General features: G+C 41.2%; 1 protein-coding gene and 1 non-coding gene across 10 annotated transcripts in view; both read right to left on the bottom strand.

Annotated features, from left to right (window-relative positions):
• Window positions 1–341: 341 nt before the first annotated feature.
• Window positions 342–557, bottom strand: LOC129164492 (small nucleolar RNA U3). The gene has a single exon (XR_008564063.1). It is a non-coding gene; the product is annotated as a small nucleolar RNA U3 (small nucleolar RNA).
• Window positions 344–19398, bottom strand: part of micu3a (mitochondrial calcium uptake family, member 3a) — an 88388-nt gene continuing 69333 nt past the window's right edge. For 3 of the 9 annotated variants that reach the window (XM_054743565.2, XM_054743569.2, XM_054743572.2), the window contains 5 exons: window positions 10411–10505; window positions 10156–10327; window positions 8295–8403; window positions 8037–8194; window positions 5405–5473 (listed from right to left, as the gene is read on the bottom strand). In XM_054743565.2, the coding sequence (XP_054599540.1) occupies window positions 5405–5473; window positions 8037–8194; window positions 8295–8403; window positions 10156–10327; window positions 10411–10505 (603 nt within the window). Of the gene's footprint in view, window positions 4617–5404; window positions 5474–8036; window positions 8195–8294; window positions 8406–10154; window positions 10328–10410; window positions 10506–12833; window positions 12849–19398 lie in introns of those variants that run through there. The other 6 variants (XM_054743570.2, XM_054743566.2, XM_054743568.2 and 3 more) reach the window with 4 other exon arrangements.

The raw sequence follows: 19398 nt of genomic DNA, 5'->3' as shown, positions 1-19398 counted from the left end.
TTGACTCAATCATGTGATTTTCAAAGGATCTGGTGTCAAGTGGAGAATATCAGGTTTAACCTTATGTAACATCAAATATGACTTTTTTAATTTCTCTTGAGGTATGAGAATTTCAAACAGAAAAGATTGAGTTTTGATCTTTTCTAACCCATCAGGTATTCACACACGCTGAATGGAAATGAGTTACATATTAATCACAGCTGGTGTTGCTGTCTGGGAACGGTGACACATGCTTCTTGCTCATTAAGTATGAGTAAATGTCGTGTACAGTGTTCCTAAGTGTTTATCTCGGAATCATTAACTTAAGTACAGGATTACGTTACTTTATGACAGTTACGGCGACCACTCTGATCATATTCCCCACCTCATTGCTCCCGGAAGAAGCAAAGAACGATCATCAATGGTTGGAGTCGTATGAATTGAATCATTAACTCCAACCCGTTTCACGCTCAGAGGAGAATATCAAGACTCATCATCGTGGTTGACGAGACTGATCACTTTAGGAGCACATTTCTCAAGTTAGAAACTATAGAAATGATCCCTGAAAGTATAGTCTTAAAGATTTTCTGAGAACAGGCAGCGAGTCATTCTCAGAACAACCGTTCTCAGTCATGGTGCTGAAGTTTCATTAAGCACAAGTAACACGCCGAGCGATCTATAGTACAACATCCTTCAAAACGGCATTAATAAGGCTTCATTTAAAGTGTTTCTAGTGTTGTTTTATGGCTATGATTACGAATTTCTGGTTACCCAGAATGCTTTGCGAGAATTAACACATTTCTCCACCCGGTTTGTTTGTTTGCTTATGACACGAACATTTTCTCTAATGTTTGTCTTGATAGTGTTAAATTAATCCAAATTTATTTTTTTATAATGGTTGTAAGAGCTATTTTAGACATACAAGCAAGAAAGTACGTTTATTTTGTGATCCGGACGTCACTACCGGTGTTACGCCGAACATCGTGACCTCGTCGATAACAGCTTATCCGCGTGTACTTATGTCGAATCGATTACTTAAACGATAACATGTTTGACAAATGCAAACAGCTGATTCGTTACTTTATGGAGTACATGCCTCGTTAAATCCAGTCTTTGATGTCAAAATGTGTACATTTAACCAGGATTAATAGACATCGATAACAGAAAGGGGAAGGTTTTCTGCGGAGGAACATATTTCAATGAAACACGTATCCGGCGAAAATACTTTGTATACTTGTGTAATGAATCAAAACACACTAGTAAGCTGATTTTTTAAAACTAACATTAAAATGTTTACATATGTAAAATCCCAATTACACATAACTACAAAATGTGTAAGAATTCAGACCCATTTATTTTTAAGGATTTATTTGAGCAGCAGTTAGGTAGATTTGGAGGGGTAGTCATTTCATTATGGGGAAAACGTGTCTCACAATACTTTCTAAGTTTGGCTGTTGCTGTAACACGCCACCATACAAATGGCATTTTTCATAAAAATTGAAAAGTTTCATCTAGTGGGCACGGATTTTTTAGTAAGATAATATATAAACTTCCTGCCAACAGTTTCACTTCAGTGAAGTGGCTGAAACCTTCTTCATGGGACAGCCCAATAAGAAGATACTAAAAAAGTACTAAAGCTAACTCCTATTAGCATAATGGCTAATTACAAACACCTTGAACATGCTGTTCCTTGAAAAATTTGACTAACTCATGGGGCAACGTTAAAGCATTTGTCCAATTCTAACCATAATCCCAAACTTCCATTTTCATCAACAACTGAAGTAAAATTACCAGTATATAAAAAAGCTTAGAAGACAGTAGCACATTGCCTTTTCGGAAGAAATTAAATTTTCACGCATATAAGGGTTTAAGGGCATGGTTTGCGCCTTCACTGCGCATGCTCACAACACCACAGATGCATGTTCTCAAAATAATTTATTCAAGCACTAAAATGCATTCACCAAATTCACAATTGACACAGTTATAGCAAATTTATGAATTATTATCCTATTGAGATATTTTACACTTTTTATTCATAAATCCATTTTTATCTGATGTATAATCACAAGACCTCTTATGATGTATTATATTAATGGAAACCGGGTTCCCTCGCGCGGGCGTGGGTCACCGGGGCCCCCTCTGGAGCCAGACCTGGTGGTGGGGCACGCTGGCGAGCAGCTGGTGGCCGGGCTTTCACCCATGGAGCCCGGCCGGGCACAGCCCGAAGAGGAAACGTGGGTCCGCCTTCCCATGGGCTCACCACTCGTGGGAGGGGCCAAAGGGGTCAGGTACAGTGTGTGACAGGTGGTAGTCGAGGGCGGGGACCGCAGCGTTCTGATCCTCGGCTACAGAAGCTGGCTCTTGGCACAAAGAATGTCACCTCTCTGGTGGGGAAGGAGCCTGTGTTGGTGTGTGAGGTTGAGAGGCTCCGACTAGATATAGTCGGACTCACCTCAACGCATGGCTCTGGCTCTGGAACCAGTTTCCTTGAGAGGGGTTGGACTTTCTACCACTCTGGAGTTGCTGCTATTGAGAGGCGCCGAGCAGGGGTGGGCATACTAGTTGCCCCCCATCTTGATGCCTGTACGTTGGGGTTTACCCCGATGAATAGGGTAGCCTCCCTCCGCCTACGTGTGGGGGGACGGGTTCTGACTGTGGTCTGTGCTTATGCACCAAACTATAGTTCAGACTACCCACCCTTTTTGGAGATCTTGGAGGGGGTGCTGGAAAGTGCTCCTTCCGGTGACTCCCTCGTTCTGTTGGGAGACTTTAACGCTCACGTGGGCAACGACAGTGAGACCTGGAGAGGTGTGGTTGGGAGGAATGGTCCCCCTGATCTGAATTTGAGTGGTGTTTTGTTATTGGACTTCTGTGCCAGTCATGGATTGTCCATAATGAACACCATGTTCAGACATAAAGGTGTCCATATGTGCTCTTGGCACCAGGATACCTTAGGCCGCAGCTAAGTGCGCTACCAACACAGTGGGGACGGTGCTGCTGACCTCTACTCAGAACGTTGTGGATTGGTGGGCAGAATACTTCGAAGACCTCCTCAATCCCACCAACACGTCTTCCAGTGAAGAAGCAGTCTGGGGACTTTGGGTTGGCCTCTCAAATCTTTGGTGCTGAGGTCACTGAGGTGGTTAAAAAGCTCCTCTGTGGCAAGGCTCCAGGGGTGGATGAGATCCACCCGGAGTTCCTTAAGGCTCTGGATGTTGTGGGGCTGTGTTGGCTGACGCGGTTTTTGCAATATCGTGTGGACATCGGGGGCAGTCCCACTGCTGGCAGACCGGGGTGGTGGTCCCCTTATTTAAAAAGGGGGACTGCAGGGTGTGTTCCAACTACAGGGGGATCACACTCCTGAGCCTTCCTGGTAAGGTCTATTCAGGGGTTCAGGAGAGGAGGGTCCGTCGGATTGTTGAAACTCAGATTCAGGAGGAGCAATGTGGTTTTCGTCCTGGCCGTGGAACACTGGACCAGCTCTATACCCATAGGGGGATCTTGGAGGGTGCGTGGGAATTTGCCCAACCTTTCTACATGTGTTTTGCGGATTTGGAGAAAGCGTTTGACCACGTCCCTCGGGGGCCCTGGGGGGGGGGGGGGGGGGGGGGGGGTACTCCGGGAGTATGGGGTACCAGGCCCTCTGATATGGGCTGTTAGGTGCCTGTATGACCGGTGTCAGAGCTTGGTCCGCATTGCCTGCAGTAAGTCGGGCTCGTTCCCAGTGAGATTGGACTCCGCCAAGGCTGCCCTTTGTGGTGTCGACATGTTCCACATTAGAACGATTGCAAGGCACATATTTTTTGCATACATGCATGCAGATAAAACTTGGAAACACATAACTGATCATGAAATTTAGAACTATACTTGGCATTACATAGTTTTAGTTTGTTGCCTGTTTTGTGATTTGTTAAATATTTTATAGTGTACAATCCAAGTCATAAACATCCCAAAATAGCTGTTCTGCATCTTTACATTGCAATAAAAAACAAGTAAAATTAAACTAAATGTGGAAAAAGACAGACAAAAAATAAAAAACATTTATTTCAACAATTTTTTCAATTTTAACTTAAATTTTTGTGCCCTTTTAATTCCATCATTGTAATAAAATTTACCTGTATGCCACATATAACGCACATTTATTCACCCTTGTGCTTTTTTGGTTGATACCTTGTTGTGCAGCATTTAGCCTATCAGCAAGTAAACAACATATCTGTCAAATTATTTTTCCAACTCTAATTGTGTTTCATTAAGGGATAAACACAACACAATTCTTATTTTAATATTAAAAAAGGGCTAATAGCAGGGAACTTCTCAGAGTTTATCCATTTATTGACCCTAACGAGACGATTGACATTGAACCCATATGTATGGTGGAACAAAACTAACCAAAGGAGAGATGATTTTTACTTTTAAGTATTATGTAAATGACTTTTCATGCTTGTGATTATTTTGTGATTTGGAAATAAACTGGAGATGAACACCATGCTACTCAGTCAGGCTGCTGGTGAATCAAAACCAGAGCTGAGTCTGATCTGTTTCCTCCTCCATGGCTTCCCCTTTTTCTCTTCCGTAGCTGGTGCACTTGTCTGTGGGCCTCAGCTGGAGACGGAGGTATGGAGTCGGGCCTTCACCTAGTGGATGAAGCAACGAGAAGTACTTCAATTCAACAAATCCTTCTTAAAATCATATTAAATGAAGGCATCACATTGAACCGGGCATACGGTTTATTTTAGTGCATTTCACTTGAGTCACAAACAAAATAAGTCTCAGCAATAACTACTAATTTCATAAGATCTTACAATTTTTTGATATTGTTCCTTAAATTTGCATTTTTTTCCCAATTCTTTATCACAGTATTTTCTCAATTTTACAAACACTGAAATACACGTGCTTTAAAGTAGTTCATTCACTTGTACCTTTAAAATCAAACTTCCTTCTTTTGGCCCTATCACTTGTTTATAAAACAACAACCTTCTCCAAATAATTTCACAACAGTCCCCTTTTAGCTTCAAACATAACAAACTGTGCTGTAGAAATCACCCCAATTCAGTGTTCAACTCAACCGAATGCTTTAGTTTTGAGATCTTCTGAATAAACAAATAGTGTTCTATTGGATCTGTGTTGCCCCACATCTCTAAACAATAAGTCAAATATAGAACAACGAATGAATAACTGTTCTAAAACATTTTTACTTTATTAAAGAGTCTAATACGTTTACAATGTTTTTTGTTTAAAATATTTGATGAGTTTTCCAGTATATGATCCAAAACAACTCCCAAGAATTTCATATCATATACTATTTCCAGTTGAATGTCTTCTGTGTACATTATGATGGACTCAAGGTGAGGACACGTTTAGATATTAAATTGATCACAGATGAATGAGACAATAAAATGGCCAAAGTCATAATTTTTGTTGCTACTTATCTGCTTGCTAGCTCCTTCTTCAGACACGATCTAAAGGAGGAAGCTCGCTCCACTGCTTTATAGCCCTGGGATGCCGGTAGGAAGTCATTAAGACAAAGGGAGGAAAAAAAACTGTAAGGCCAAGAAAGCATCAAAACAAGAAAAGGTGACTAACATGAATACATTTTTAGTTTAGTGTTTGCAACATCCCTGGTAAACATGCAAGGATCCAAAAGGGTTCAGATGAAGGCAACTAGACTTCTTTGCTTTCTTGAAGATGTTTTGCTTCTCATCCGAGGAGCTTTGTCAATTCTGACTGGAACATGGGAGAGTCAAGCTTATAAGCTGTACAGCCTGATTTATACTTCTCTGTGAGCTCTGCAATGGAGAGACACACATGGGGTGTCAGAAAGGTTCTCACATGCAAACTTCTGTGCAGGCAAAGGAGGGTTGCAAAGCAATTCCCCGCCAGAGGGCGTAGCGCTTTTCCGTAGTATCATGCCACCATACCACTTATAGTTTACCGGGTTGTTTTGTTTGGAGAAAATTCTTAGTTTTTCCGAGACTCCTGCCACGTATAGGATGACGGTGCCTTTGCGCCTGTTGTCCTTTTCTTTGCTGGTTGCTGCTGTGAATTCATTTCCAGACTTCTTTATTGATTTCACAAAGGCCCAGTTAGGATATCTGCAGTTTTGGAGAGCTTTCTTGATGTGTTTCTTAACCTTTTGCTTTCCTTCAGTCTTTGTGGAAATGTTCTCGGCCCGATGGTGTAAAGTCCTGATGACTGACGTTTTGTGCTCCAGTGGGTGATGTGTGTCGAAATGCAAATACTGCTCTGTGTGGGTTGGTTTCCTGTAGACTTCAATGCTGAGACTTTCATCTTGTTCAATTTGCACAGCACAGTCCAAGAAGGGCAGTTTGTTTATGTGTGCCTCTTCCCTGATGAACTTGATGTTCTTGTCCACAGCATTGATGTACTTCCTGTGTGAGAATATTGACCCATGTGTCATCTACATATCTGAACCAGTGGCTTGATTTTGTTGCATCGTAGGAGTTCAATGCTCTGGTTTCTACTTCCTCCATGTGAATGTTGGCAATGATGGGTGATACTGCTTGAAACTGCTGATAAAACTGGTCATTGCTTGAAATAGAAGGTGGAAAGGCAGAGGTCCAGGAGGGTTCAGATCTGGTCTGGAGTCAGTTTTGTCCTCCTGTTTAAGGAATCATCTTGTTCTAGCCATTTCGTAACCGCTTCCACTGATTTCCTCTGGAGGCAGTTTGAGATCTTGAACTTTCCTTGCAAAATCCACCGAATTCTTAGCCTAGTGAACTAGACCAAATTCTTGCTTTGCAAAGTTTGGTCTAGGCATGCTCCATTGGAACCTCAGCAGCTCCTACCAGGACTCTGGCTAGCCAATCACAGCTCTCTTGAGGGGTTTCAAACACATAAAGAGCTGTGATTGGTCCATAATGGTGGGCCAATCATCGTGCTCTATCTGCTTAGTGAACAAATCACAGAGCTTTATCCGCTTTGTGGGCCAATCAGGGCACTCTATGTGCCTGGTGGGTGGGATGATGCAACAGAGTGAAACAAGAGTATGTCACATTCATTGTCCAGTGGAATGCGGAGATCATTTGAAAGACAACGGTAGAACCCGCCCCACAACCGAGAGCCATCAATGGAGTGTGGCCAGACTAAATAATACATTTATTTAGTCTGGCTTGCCAGGCTACCGAATTCTCCCTATGATTAAAGATTAAAGTCCCATAGTTGTCACTGGTGAAAACTGTCCTCCGCACTTGACCATCCCCGTGGGGAGTGGGGAGTTGCAGACACGGCCGTGCTCGGGAACAATTTGGTGGTTTCATATGATGTCGGGTCTTTCCAAACAGCAGGTGCAGGATGGTGCAGAGATTTTTTGCAAAGTTGTATGTGACCGAGTTGAATGGGTCTGAGTGGTGTTCCTTCTATGTGAATCTTCGAAAGACCATATATACATGAGGTGGCTTCTCCTAGAGTCTGCAGAAAAATGTGTGGTCCTTTGGCAGTTTCTGTAACTAGTCCGTGATTTTCTTCTTGTATCCACTTGTCGGGTCCCTCTTCAGAGCTTCAAGAAATCAAAGAAGTCCAGTTGCCTTCATCTGAACCCTTTTGATTTACCATGCATGACCTGGATGACTGAGAACCTTCAACAGCAATATGCAAAGATGTTAAAATGCCACTAGGGGGCAGCAAAGTATCACAACTTTTCAATATTTTTGACTGATTTATTGTCAGATTTAACAAACCCCACTGTCCCAACGAGCAAATTCTGCTTTAGAATACATAATTTGAATTTTCTGTATGTAATATGCATGCTCTTTATTTGATTCATCAGATGTCAAATACAATGCAATCAAAGCAAATTGTTTTTCTGTGGCTGAATTACAAAAATCAATCGAAACATGAACAGAAAGTCAAATATTTGATCTCCTTTTATTTTTTTTTAGCAAATCAATAAAGTTCGTTGACATCTTGTTTCATAAAATCGCATTGGTGTGCTTGTTGTTTTTAAAAGCACTATACCAATTGAAAGTCTTGCCAAATAAAAATATATATAGATAAATAAAATGTGCAGTTTAGGATTTGAGAAGCTTAACGTTCCTCACCCTTGCTCCTCTGTGCAGCCGATCCTTCATGATGCCAATGAACTCCTTGTAGGAGAGCTGGTCGTCGTGATCAACATCAAAGATCTTAAAGATGGTGTTCACAAGATGTCGGGTCAGCTTCAGGCCTGTGGCCACATATACTGCTCTTGCAAACTCATCTAGCAGGAAAGATCAAACTATGTTCATTATTTGTTTCACACAAAAAGCTAGACAACTGAACAGAAGACTTCAGCAGCTGCAACCCCAACACGTTTTTACCTTGTCCAATTGAACGTGACGCAAAGTTGTACATCTGCATGGCGATGGCAAAGTCTTCTAGGTTGTTGAGAAACTGGAAGAATGATCTGAACTCATCAAAAGTGATTCCCTGCAAAACGAGGAGAAATCAAGTGAACGTCAAGCGACAGAATAAAATCCACCAAAGTGATTAGACATTAGAATAATGATGGTTTCAGACTGGTGCAGACTTTTCCAGCATTAGGGAGCTTGTGTGCATTGAACATTCCTTGTGACACATTCATATTGTTCAACTTGAGGAAAAAAAAACATGCTTTTAATCAGTGGCAAAAAAAAAAAAAAAATCAAACAGCAGGCTACTTTTTTCCCCCATGATTTGGAAAACAAGACCCGCTATTATTTAACCAAAAAGGGAGACATGAAATTTTATTCCTGCAAGAAATTATTTCTCATTTTTAGTCAAGCGAATGGCTGAAACCGATAAGCAAAATTAAAGTTTGCAAGTTATCTCACATGCTTTTTGTTGTGAATTATTATAGTCAACATAAACATTAAAATTTCAAACTAACCAGCCACACATTTAAAGAAATGTAGTAGTGTGGAATTACACAATCAAATACAAAAAAATGACAAGATGAGGAGGAAAAAAAAAACCAAAGAAAGAAAAAGGACACAGTGACAGATTGTAACTGCAGGTTGTGCATTTTCTGAGGCAGAGACAAACCTCCTGCTTCTTCCACAGCATGAAAAGAGAGGAGGGACAGAAATAGAGTTGGGTTGCAAATGGTCATAAGGAGGATGTGCCAACATAGGCTAGCTATAGCTAGCTCTCTAACTAGCACAGTAAGATACGCCGGTTAAAAACAAAAACATTCACACGTCACTGGAAGTGCCATTAAATGTGTGTTTGTGTTTGTGTGAGGTCAAGTGAAGCAATGGAGCGTTGAAGTGTGGAGAGAAACAACAGCCTCAGGCAGACACAACAGAGAGAAATTGCAGGCAGTCTGAATGCCTGGAAGGCAGAAAGAGAAAAAAATGGGATAGCTGTTTCATTTTATCCAACAAATAATAATCCTAAGTGCTCAAAACATGTCCTTTAAAAAGAAGGTTCACTGAGCAACAGCCTCTTTCAAACCACAGTTGGTTACTCTGAGTTTCACAGGCAGGCTGGATGTAAAAAAAAAAATAGGGGAAACTCGCTGGTCAGAAAAAAGCCAGTCCTTTATTCGTCAGGGAGGTATTAGCATTCATGGACTCACCCATCTTGTTTATGTTTATTTATTTGGCAGACGCTTTTTATCCAAAGCGGCTTACAACTTATAACCTGTAGGGCATGTTGTGATCTGTGGGGGAAACCGGAGTACCTGGAGGAAACCCACGCATGCATGGGGAGAACACGCAACTCCACGCAGAAAGGCCGCAGCCGAGTTTCCAACCTGCAACCTTCGTGCTGCGAGGCAACAGTGCTAACCACTGCGCCACCATGCACCATCTTGGTTACGACTATGGAAGGTTGTACTGATTTAGCAGCCAGGCGAGAGCAGAACCCTTCTAGTTGAAGCTAACCGTTAGTAATAGCAACTCCATGTTATGATGAAACATGTTATTTGCAGAGATGAACAACAAAGTTGCAATTTTTACCTAAGAATTAAAGAATGGAGGCAGTGGAAGAGTCACGATGCTGTTAGTCAATCAGAGGTGAGATGTTTGCTACATGAATATTATAGACTCCTAATCCTGCCGTTTTCTGCCCCACCCCCACTCCTCCAGCAAACTGCCTAAACAGGAGCGCCAGAGCCCCCCCAGAAAACAAATGTCATTCATTCATACTAGAGACTAAAGGTGAGGTTAAAAAAAAATGACATGCATGTGTGCATTGCACCTTCTCATCAGGAATACACTGGCGGACGTTGTCCATGTAGGCACTGATGTTCTCCACATTGGTAAAACGCAGCAGGATTTTGGCAAAGTCTTCCTCACTGATGGTGGTCATTCCTTTTGAATAAGTCAGAAACTCAATCTCCAACACTTCAGTCTGGAGGTTATCCATAAACCTGTGAAGCAGAAAAAAAAGTGAAGACAATGAGACTAAAAAAGACTCAGTGTGGTCAGTACTATGTGGTCCACTATAAATTACCTATAAAAGTCATCAAAGGTGAGCTCTGCTTTTCCTTTCTTTCCAAAGAAATGAACCAGCAGGGTGGTGTCAATTGTGACGCTCTCGTCTGAGCGCTAACAGAGAAAGAGGAATGAGAGAAATGATTAATGATTATTTTTAAAAAGAGGATTTTGGAAGCGGAGCAGTGGGCAGGATGAGTCCATCATCAATCCAGACCTGGCACTGCAGTGGCAGGCGAGCGAGCAGGAAGCAGGATTCTCCTGCATGTGTGCATAACATTCACTGGAAGAGCAAAAACAAACAAAAAAAAAAATAGGGTGGCAAAGTTGTCTGTTCAGATATTTATGATATCAAACACACCAGTCTAGGCAGCCAAATGGAAAATGAAGTAACAAATGGACTTTAAAAACAAACAAACATGTAAACCATTTTTGAAAAGACAACCAAGATTAAAGATTAAAGGAGACATACTTTGACCTTTTTTCTTTAGCAACAATAGTTCTAAAAAATCATGTTCATATTTTTTGCACAAGTCCCTCTCACATAAAACAATTTCAGCAGTTCAATTCTCTACATTTTAAGTACCTTCCAGAATGAGTCGTTTAAGGGCTCTGTAACGTTAATACCTCGGTTCCTCCGCCAGGTTTAGGGAGGGTCAGCTCGCTAACTTTTCTGTCCCGATTATAAAACCAGTCCACACAGCCATCATGGCCCCCTTCTGTCGTACGTTTAAATCTTTGTGGAGCGGTACGGTTAGGGCAGAGCGACAACACGGTCCACTGAGTGGGGGACATAATTATGTCACTATTGCAAAAAGCAAAACAAACCTTGGAGTTAAGTTGTGTTTTCATTAGTTGTACACAGATGTGAGAAAAAACAGCAAGTAGCAGTGAGGCTTAGTCAGCTGTAGGGCTCCGTACATTCCTCGCCATCATCATTTGCAGTCCAAACTCAGGACGATACGGATCGGTAAGGAATGCAAGACTTTAAAGAAGTTTGTCAGTGGATGGGAGTCGAAGGATTTGAGTGGATGTTGGAACGGTGCCGGGCCAAGCTGAAGAAACGAACAGACCAATACAGAAAAGTTAAGGACAGAAACAACCGGAGTGGAAACGGGGGAAATTCATGGAGGCGCTACTACACGCTGGACGCTATTTATAACCAAAGACCGGCTAACCGAGGCAGCGAGGCAGACCTGGACTCAGAGACCCGGGGTCACGTGTGAAGCTGGAGCACGTTGGTAAGCAATTCTTTTTTATCTTTAGCTCTGCATACCATTCATTGCAGCAAAAATTACTAAAAAGTTTCACAAATTATGTATAAAATCTCGCATGACTGTACATTTCACCCCGCCTGCTAACATGAGAGCCCAAACTGAAATGGCAGACCCATAACGGTTCACGCTGGCCGACGATGACCCACCCCACCCTGTCCCATCCCAAACCCTGCAGTGGGTCCAAGGCTTACAAAAACAAGTTGGAGCTGGCCACGCCCATCCATCCCCCCACTCCGTTAGGCAGCTATAAGCTGAGAAGCTCTGATATTCAGGAGGGGCTCTGAGTAAAGCAGCTGTTCCTCCAGCAGCAGCTCTCTCTCGTACATAAGAGGTGATTCTACTCTACCTGTTTATGAGGACACAAATGGATGGCTTGTTTTATAATTCCTGAAATCAAACACTAAAAGAAACTAGATGAATGTTTTTTTATTTTATTTTTTTTTACATTTAAAGTGTTTACAAAGGTAGTAGAGACGCACAAAAGATGCAAACAGTGAGGTTGGCATATGTCCCCTTTAAATCTAGAGCTATGCAGTCCAGACTGGTGGAGTGTTGTTGCAGCTGACAGACAAGTTGATATGGACACAAGGACAAGAGACAAGTGGTCAGGTAGCAGCCCAAAGAAACAGCCGCATGCCTGCATCCAGTCACCTCTAGATGTAGGCAGGACTTTGATGAATAATATAAAGCTAACAAACAAACAGACACATTAAAACTACATTTCATGCATTTCTCTTTAGAGTCACGAGTCACACAGAAACAGAAACACAAACAGCAGCACTACACAAAACCCACACAAGCACAGATGCAAAAAAATCTGAGCTGTTTCCACCTTTTTCCATCAGTCATGTCAGCGATCACCTTTGCAACTATTTTCTGTTTCCTTCAAGCGTTTGTGTGTTCTATCCTGGTCTACTCAAATGGTTTACTTGCTCAATAACTGTTAATTAACACGACTTTACCCTTTCCAACACTGAGTAGTTGGACAAACTGTGCGAGGAAAAAGAGAGGACCTCAGAAGCTTCTTTATCAGTTTCTGCCATGCCCCCCCCCCCCCCCCCCAGCAAGATCCTTGGCCATGCACAGAAGTACCCCAACATCAGATTAAATTAAAAATCTCATGTCATTCTGATCATCATCACCACGATGCCATTTGTGGTTCTACCTCAAGGGTAAAATCCTAAAGTCCAATGTGGGACAAGAAGAAAATGTCAAACATGGGTAGAGAAAGTTAACACAACTTTTTTCTGTGCATCTCTCCTGCAACAAAAATGTCCACAGCTCAGTTGCAGACAGAGAAGACTTCAGATATTTTAACAGGTAAAATTATAATGAATCAGAAAAAGTCTTCAAACTGTGTGCAGTGTAAAATTAACATTTTTGACACAAACTGGGACTTTAATTATGTGTACTTCTGTAGGTTAAACAGCTTGATTGTTCTTAATGGGATATTTTACCCCAAAGTGAAATTTAGTCTGTTGTCATTTCCCCAGAGTTAGATTAGTGGGCTAAAGCATTTTGTAATCAGCCCAGTCATTCTCCTAATCTGGCAGTATTCTGTTAGATTTAGCTTAGCATAAACAATGTGAATGGTAACAGCTTGCATTTTATATGAAAAGGCCATTAAAATGACTCAATAATGATCCAAATTTTTCTTGGTGACCTCAATAATCATCAACTGCAAATTAAAATAACAAGTAACACGAAGCAATTACAGGAGCTGATTTAGGACTTGGGAATGCATTACGACAAAACTCCGCAGTAAGCCGTCGCTGCAAGGCACATGACACAAATGCCCCAAAAGTCCAACTAACTGTCATTAAGGTCAAATGTTGTAAATGTTATACAGTAAACTCGAAAGAGTCCATGTCTGCCAGATGTCCCGTTGCTGCGTCACCCATTCACTTACATTAAGTGTGTCCTTGTGCCTTGCAGCAATGTTTATGCTAAGCTAAAGCTAGGTGAATACAGCCAGATTAGGAGAGTGACTGTGCTGGTTACAAACTGTTATACCTACTTATTTAACTCAGGGGAAAAGGAAACAGACTAAATTTTTCTTTGGGGCACTGAGCAGATTTAGTGGTCTTAAGGTTTTTGAGGATTTCTGATGCAATTCTTTGCATGTAGTTTTAGTAGAAGATTTTCTTTATACAAAAGCTAAGAATAAAAAAGTTGCAAATTTATAATTTTATTGTCTTGTTTTCCTTGTCTCCAGTACTGGAGGGTGTTTTGATAGAGCCTATAATTATGAACAAACTGCATAAAGACACTTTTGCTCTTTTATCTTTAAACTGACACATTACTGATGTCTTTATGACACATGAGCTGTTCAGACAACTAAACAGCTTCCAGATGGTGATTCTGTCCCTCTTAATTAGTTTCCTCTCTTCTTCTGGGACTCCAGTTTTCAGGATGTTTTCCTTTTACAGCTTATTAAAAATCTACAGGAAACTACATTACACATGATCAACAAATTAGCTCTGACAGTTGAACACACACACCCACACACACACACACACACACACACACACACACACACACACACACACACACACACACACGTGGCTTCGACGGATCAGGTCATGTGGGCTAATGTTTAGGTTATTGCTTTTCTATGGGTTAGAATTCAGATCAGTAACAAAGACGTGTCAAATAATAGATTTATTAACAAGTCAGTTCTCTGATAACAGAGCTTGTATATACCACACATGTCCTCAGTTCTCTGATAACAGAGCTTGTATATACCACACATGTCCTCAGTTCTCTGATAACAGAGCTTGTATATACCACACATGTCCTCAGTTCTCTGATAACAGAGCTTGTATATACCACACATGTCCTCAGTTCTCTGATAACAGAGCTTGTATATACCACACATGTCCTCAGTTCTCTGATAACAGAGCTTGTATATACCACACATGTCCTAACATTCTACCCGCTTTGGTCATTTGAATTTTTGATGTAAGTAGAAAATCAACAGTTTTGTGTCATATATTGTGTAACACTTAAAATATCAAATTTTAAACTTCACTTTGTTTCTAACAAATACTGCAATTAGCATTTACTAAAACCACTAAAGGCATAGCTGAAGTATATTAAAGGTGCAATATGTAAGAACAAAGCGAGAACATCAGGTGGCCCAATTTGGTTTCTGCAGCCCATTTTCATTAAAAAAAATATAATTTTTTCACTACGGTTCTGTGAATTTCATGGCTGTTGACAGATCTGCATCAGCACCAGAAGATTTTAGATGTCAAGTGAAGAAGACTTACACACATTAAGTTGATATCTACTGTTAGCGCTCTTGGGTGTTTATCGGTAAAGAGCACTTAATTATTATGGTTATAGTTGCTGTTATAGTTTTGAATAACTCATTAAAAGAAGTAAAATGCCACGATTGACTCATTGTTCACTTCACACATACATTTCACTGTAATATCGAGTTGTTGACAATTGAAAAAATAGCTTGAGATATTTTTAGACCCTACTAACTGCTTCACCATTAACATTGTTAGCTCAACATTGGCATCTAGCCTTCTTCACCCAATAATAGAGTTAAACAAAAGGATGCCATGGCTTCTTAAGGTTACAAGAAATAACTTCTGGGTCGCTTCTGTTTACTACCTTTGGCTCTTTAAACAACTCTGGAGCTTTTTGCCTGCTGTTATTGAATGAAAAATGGTGGAGTTGCAGCGTTAGCTTGGCACAGACTCGGCAACCTTATGGGCTCAAAGATTGTAAACAGTGACTACGTCCCTTCAGTTTGTTAAAGGAGAAAAACAAACAACCCCCCATTTGGCTGAGAAGGAAGCTTGTTTTAATGTAACCATCCTTTCGACAAGATGACTTCATTGTAGATCTTTTACATATTGCTCCTTTAAATATTTTCTTCAGTTGAAGTAGATACATTGCAGGTATTAGAACATTTCTAACAAAACAAATTCAAAGGAAACCTGGGTTTCATTCTCTAGTGCATCCTGCTCATGAAGTTAAAAACATAATCTTCTCAATTTACAACTTTAATTTATAAAGCTCAGTCCAATAATTGAACAAAACAATAGCAGGTTGTTATTAAGGCTGAACACTGAAAATTGTACTATAACATTTAAATTGACAAACAGAATAATTTTTTCATTTCATTGTTTTTGATCACTTCTATTAAATTTGTCCTTTTTCAGAATTTCACTCAGTGGTCTTTTTGCAGCATCGTTTAATCTTAGACAGAAGCTGATCACAACAAGCTAATCTTTCCTGGAAGTGTGGCAGGAACAGTGTGAGCTCATCATTTGTCTGACAACGTAATGGTTACCGTGCCTGCGAGGAACAAGCCAACACCTGGTGAATGGACATGTCTATTTGTGCGTGTGTGTGTGTGTGTGTGTGCATATGTGTCAGATTGACCGTCTTTGATCGTGACGCCAAGGATAAAAACAGTAATTACTGATGTTAATGCTAACTGTTCTTCCTCACCCTCCCCATCTGTGAGTAATGCTCCAAAGGAAGAGCTCATTGTCGGCGTTTAGTCAAGTCAGTCAGTCGCACCTTCAAGCCGTCAAAACAACTTCTTCTTCCTCATTTTTTTCGACACATACCTCACCCTCACCTTTCTCTTCCCTTCCCTTTGTCACCTCCGTGCTTTCTCCTCCTCCCCGTCTCTGATCCCCTCCCATCAGTCAGTCCCACCTTCACCTGACAAACACTGAGATGATTTGCCCTTTCTTAGTCTTTCGCTCTCTGCCTGTCAGTCAGTCCCTCCTTCTCCAGACAAAAGTAACGAGGTATTATAATGACTAATCTGTTGAGTAAACACATCTTACTCTAAATACAACCTGCTTCTTGCGTTTTTTTCCTAAATGTACTTCCCGAACCCCTTTCTTTCTCACCCACTTTGTTCCTGAACATTTGCTCTGCCTGCTGACCTGTGTCATGCGCTTTTGGCCTTTCTCACCTGTTTGTTGACACACTGATTATATCTCTTTCTATTGTCCTTCACCCTCAGGTTTTCCACTTATCAGATCAGATTCCTCTGATGTAAGCATTTTTTGACAACCCCCTCATTACTATTAGTTTACTGTTTATAATAATATTCCCTCATACATCATATTAATAAACGTAATTAGAAAAAAAATCATTCTTCATCTTTGGACTCATTTGTCTGTTAAATCGGACAGCACTGCAGATAAGACCTTGCTAAAATCAAGCCTATGCTGTCGAGAGCCCACCTGGAGCGGGTACTGCATGCCTTTGTAATTTCTCGGCTTGACTACTGCAGCTCTCTCTATGCAGGGTTGTGTCAGTCAACACTGCGTCGCCTACAGGTTGTGCAGAACAGCGCTGCCAGGTTCCTGACTGGGACCAGGAAACGGGACCACATCAGTCCAGTTCTGGCCTCCCTGCACTGGCTTCCGATTTCCTATCGCTCACAATTCAAAATCCTCGTCTTTGTTTATCATTTCTTCCAGGGTGGTGGTCCCCCCTATCTAGCCACTCTCCTGAACAGACATTCCCCATCACGCGCTCTGCGCTCCTCTGACCAAGGCCTGCTCGCTGTCCCTCGGTCTAGGTGTCGTACCCGTGGGGACCGGGCTTTCTCAGTCCCAGCACCGTTACTCTGGAACCAGTTGCCACCCTCAGTTAGGCTGTCCCCATCTCTGCCAGTCTTTAAGAATCACCTAAAAACACACCTCCTCCGCTTGGCGTTTCCAGAACATGTTTGATTATGGCCCTCTATTATGTTGAATCCATTCCACAGTTTTCATTGGTACACTCAATCCATCCACTCAATCCAAATGTGTTTCACACATTTGTCCTTTACCGGAATGTTTCATCTATCTTGTTATTTCCATTTTGTATTTTGTAATTTGAATTTCTTTTATTGTTGATTTATTCAGTATACTTACTTACAACTGTACCATGTTCAGCGCTTTGGGCTTCCTGACAGGGTTGCGGAAGGCGCTTTATAAATAAAGCTTTGATTGATTGATTGATAAGAGGCTGTTCTGCGTAAATACAAGGTCAGCACCATGGAGCTGCACTATCATTACCTCAACCTTAGCTTCCTCTACCAGAACTCAGTCTGTCATTAGTCCGTTAGTCCGTTAGCTCTTTTTAATCGTCACATATCCTCCTCACCTTATAGTTTGTTGTACAAAATATGATCTGAGTTTTTAATTATGTTAAGGTTCGATGTAAACATGCTGTGAATTGATCCCGACACGTCTTATTTACTCTAACTTGTATTTTGTTCCTAAAGCTATAAGTCGTATCGATTTGATTCACACATGGATAAGTCAGCAGACATGATACTGAAACAGAATCTTGTTTTGTGAAAAATTACTTTTGTTGGTTTTTGTCCACCATTTGAACAACACAGTTTTTGCAGTACACCATCCCAGCAGCTGTTACATTATCAGTAAACGTTAAATCAAATATGTATATAATTAAATGAAATGTAGCACAAATACCTGTCACTTTAAAATCTTAGATACCAGTTCATTTTAGTACTGGTGTCTGTGGTGTTGTTCTTTAACTTTTAGATTTTGTTTATTTAAAGCCCATGTGTGATTTTGATCAGTGGTTCTCAAAGTTTCAGAAATCCCAGGAATAAAATCATTAGTGATAAGTAATTATTTATACTACTGTTCAACATATTTGTGTTATCATTGTGTCGCTGTTTAATAATTATAGTGAGCCATTTATATGGATGCACTTTAGTAAAATGGGAATGGTTGTGGTGTTGCTATCAGCGTGAGAAGAGTGGGAGAAGAGGGTTGCATTGACAATCCAACACAATGGGCAGCACATTGAACACATTTTATAAGTGGTCAGAAACTTGAAAATAGCTCATGAAAGAATAAAGTTACGTTATAACCAAGCACACCATAGTTTTTCTTGTGAAATTCCCAATAAGTTTGATGTGTCCCATGACCCTCTTCCTATCGAAAAAACTAAAGTTGAATCCAAGATGGCCAACTTCAAAATGGCCATCACGGTCACCACCCATCTTGAAAAGTTTGCCCCCTCACATATACTAATGTGCCACAAACAGGACGTTAATATCACCAACCATCAGTGTTGGGAGTAACGACGTTTAAATATAACGGCGCTACTAACGGCATTCTTTTTTAGGTAACGGAATAATCTAATTAATTACTTTTCCCACTGTTGCAACGCCGTTGCCGTTACTGGGGACGGAAGGCTGTGCGTTACTATGTGCTTGTCGAACGTTGAGCAACAGTGTGAGGCTTTCTGACCGCCACACTTCAGCTGCAGCCAGGGAGAGAGAGGTGTCGGTAACGCACTTACAAACACCATGATGATTGGCCGGGTGGGCGGAGACGCTCTTTGTCTCAGTCACTGCCTGCTGTAGACCCAACAGAGCAGTGATGGGAACAACGCCGTTTAAAATAACCGCGTTAATAAAAAAATATTTCTTTCAGTAACGAGCAAACTAATTAATTACAGTCTTCTTTTAACAAAACGTGGTTTCTGTTACTGATAAGAAAATGCGTGTGTTAAGCAGCGCGGTGTGTTGAAGCTGTCATCAGCTGATCAGGAGCTAAAGAGGCAGATGTTTTCATCCAAGCGCATCACGGCCCGTGAAGAACGAGGAAGACGTGATGAATAGGCTACGGCTGCAGGTGTGGATCTGCAGCCGTGCTCTTCTTAGCTTGACAGCGGGACGTCCCGAAGGTCCGCTCACCTGTTCACCGCTCAGACGTCCTGATCTT

This window comes from Nothobranchius furzeri, chromosome 4, assembly GCF_043380555.1.
Source record: "Nothobranchius furzeri strain GRZ-AD chromosome 4, NfurGRZ-RIMD1, whole genome shotgun sequence".
NCBI lineage: Eukaryota > Metazoa > Chordata > Actinopteri > Cyprinodontiformes > Nothobranchiidae > Nothobranchius > Nothobranchius furzeri.
This window is presented reverse-complemented; position numbering and strand designations above follow the sequence as displayed.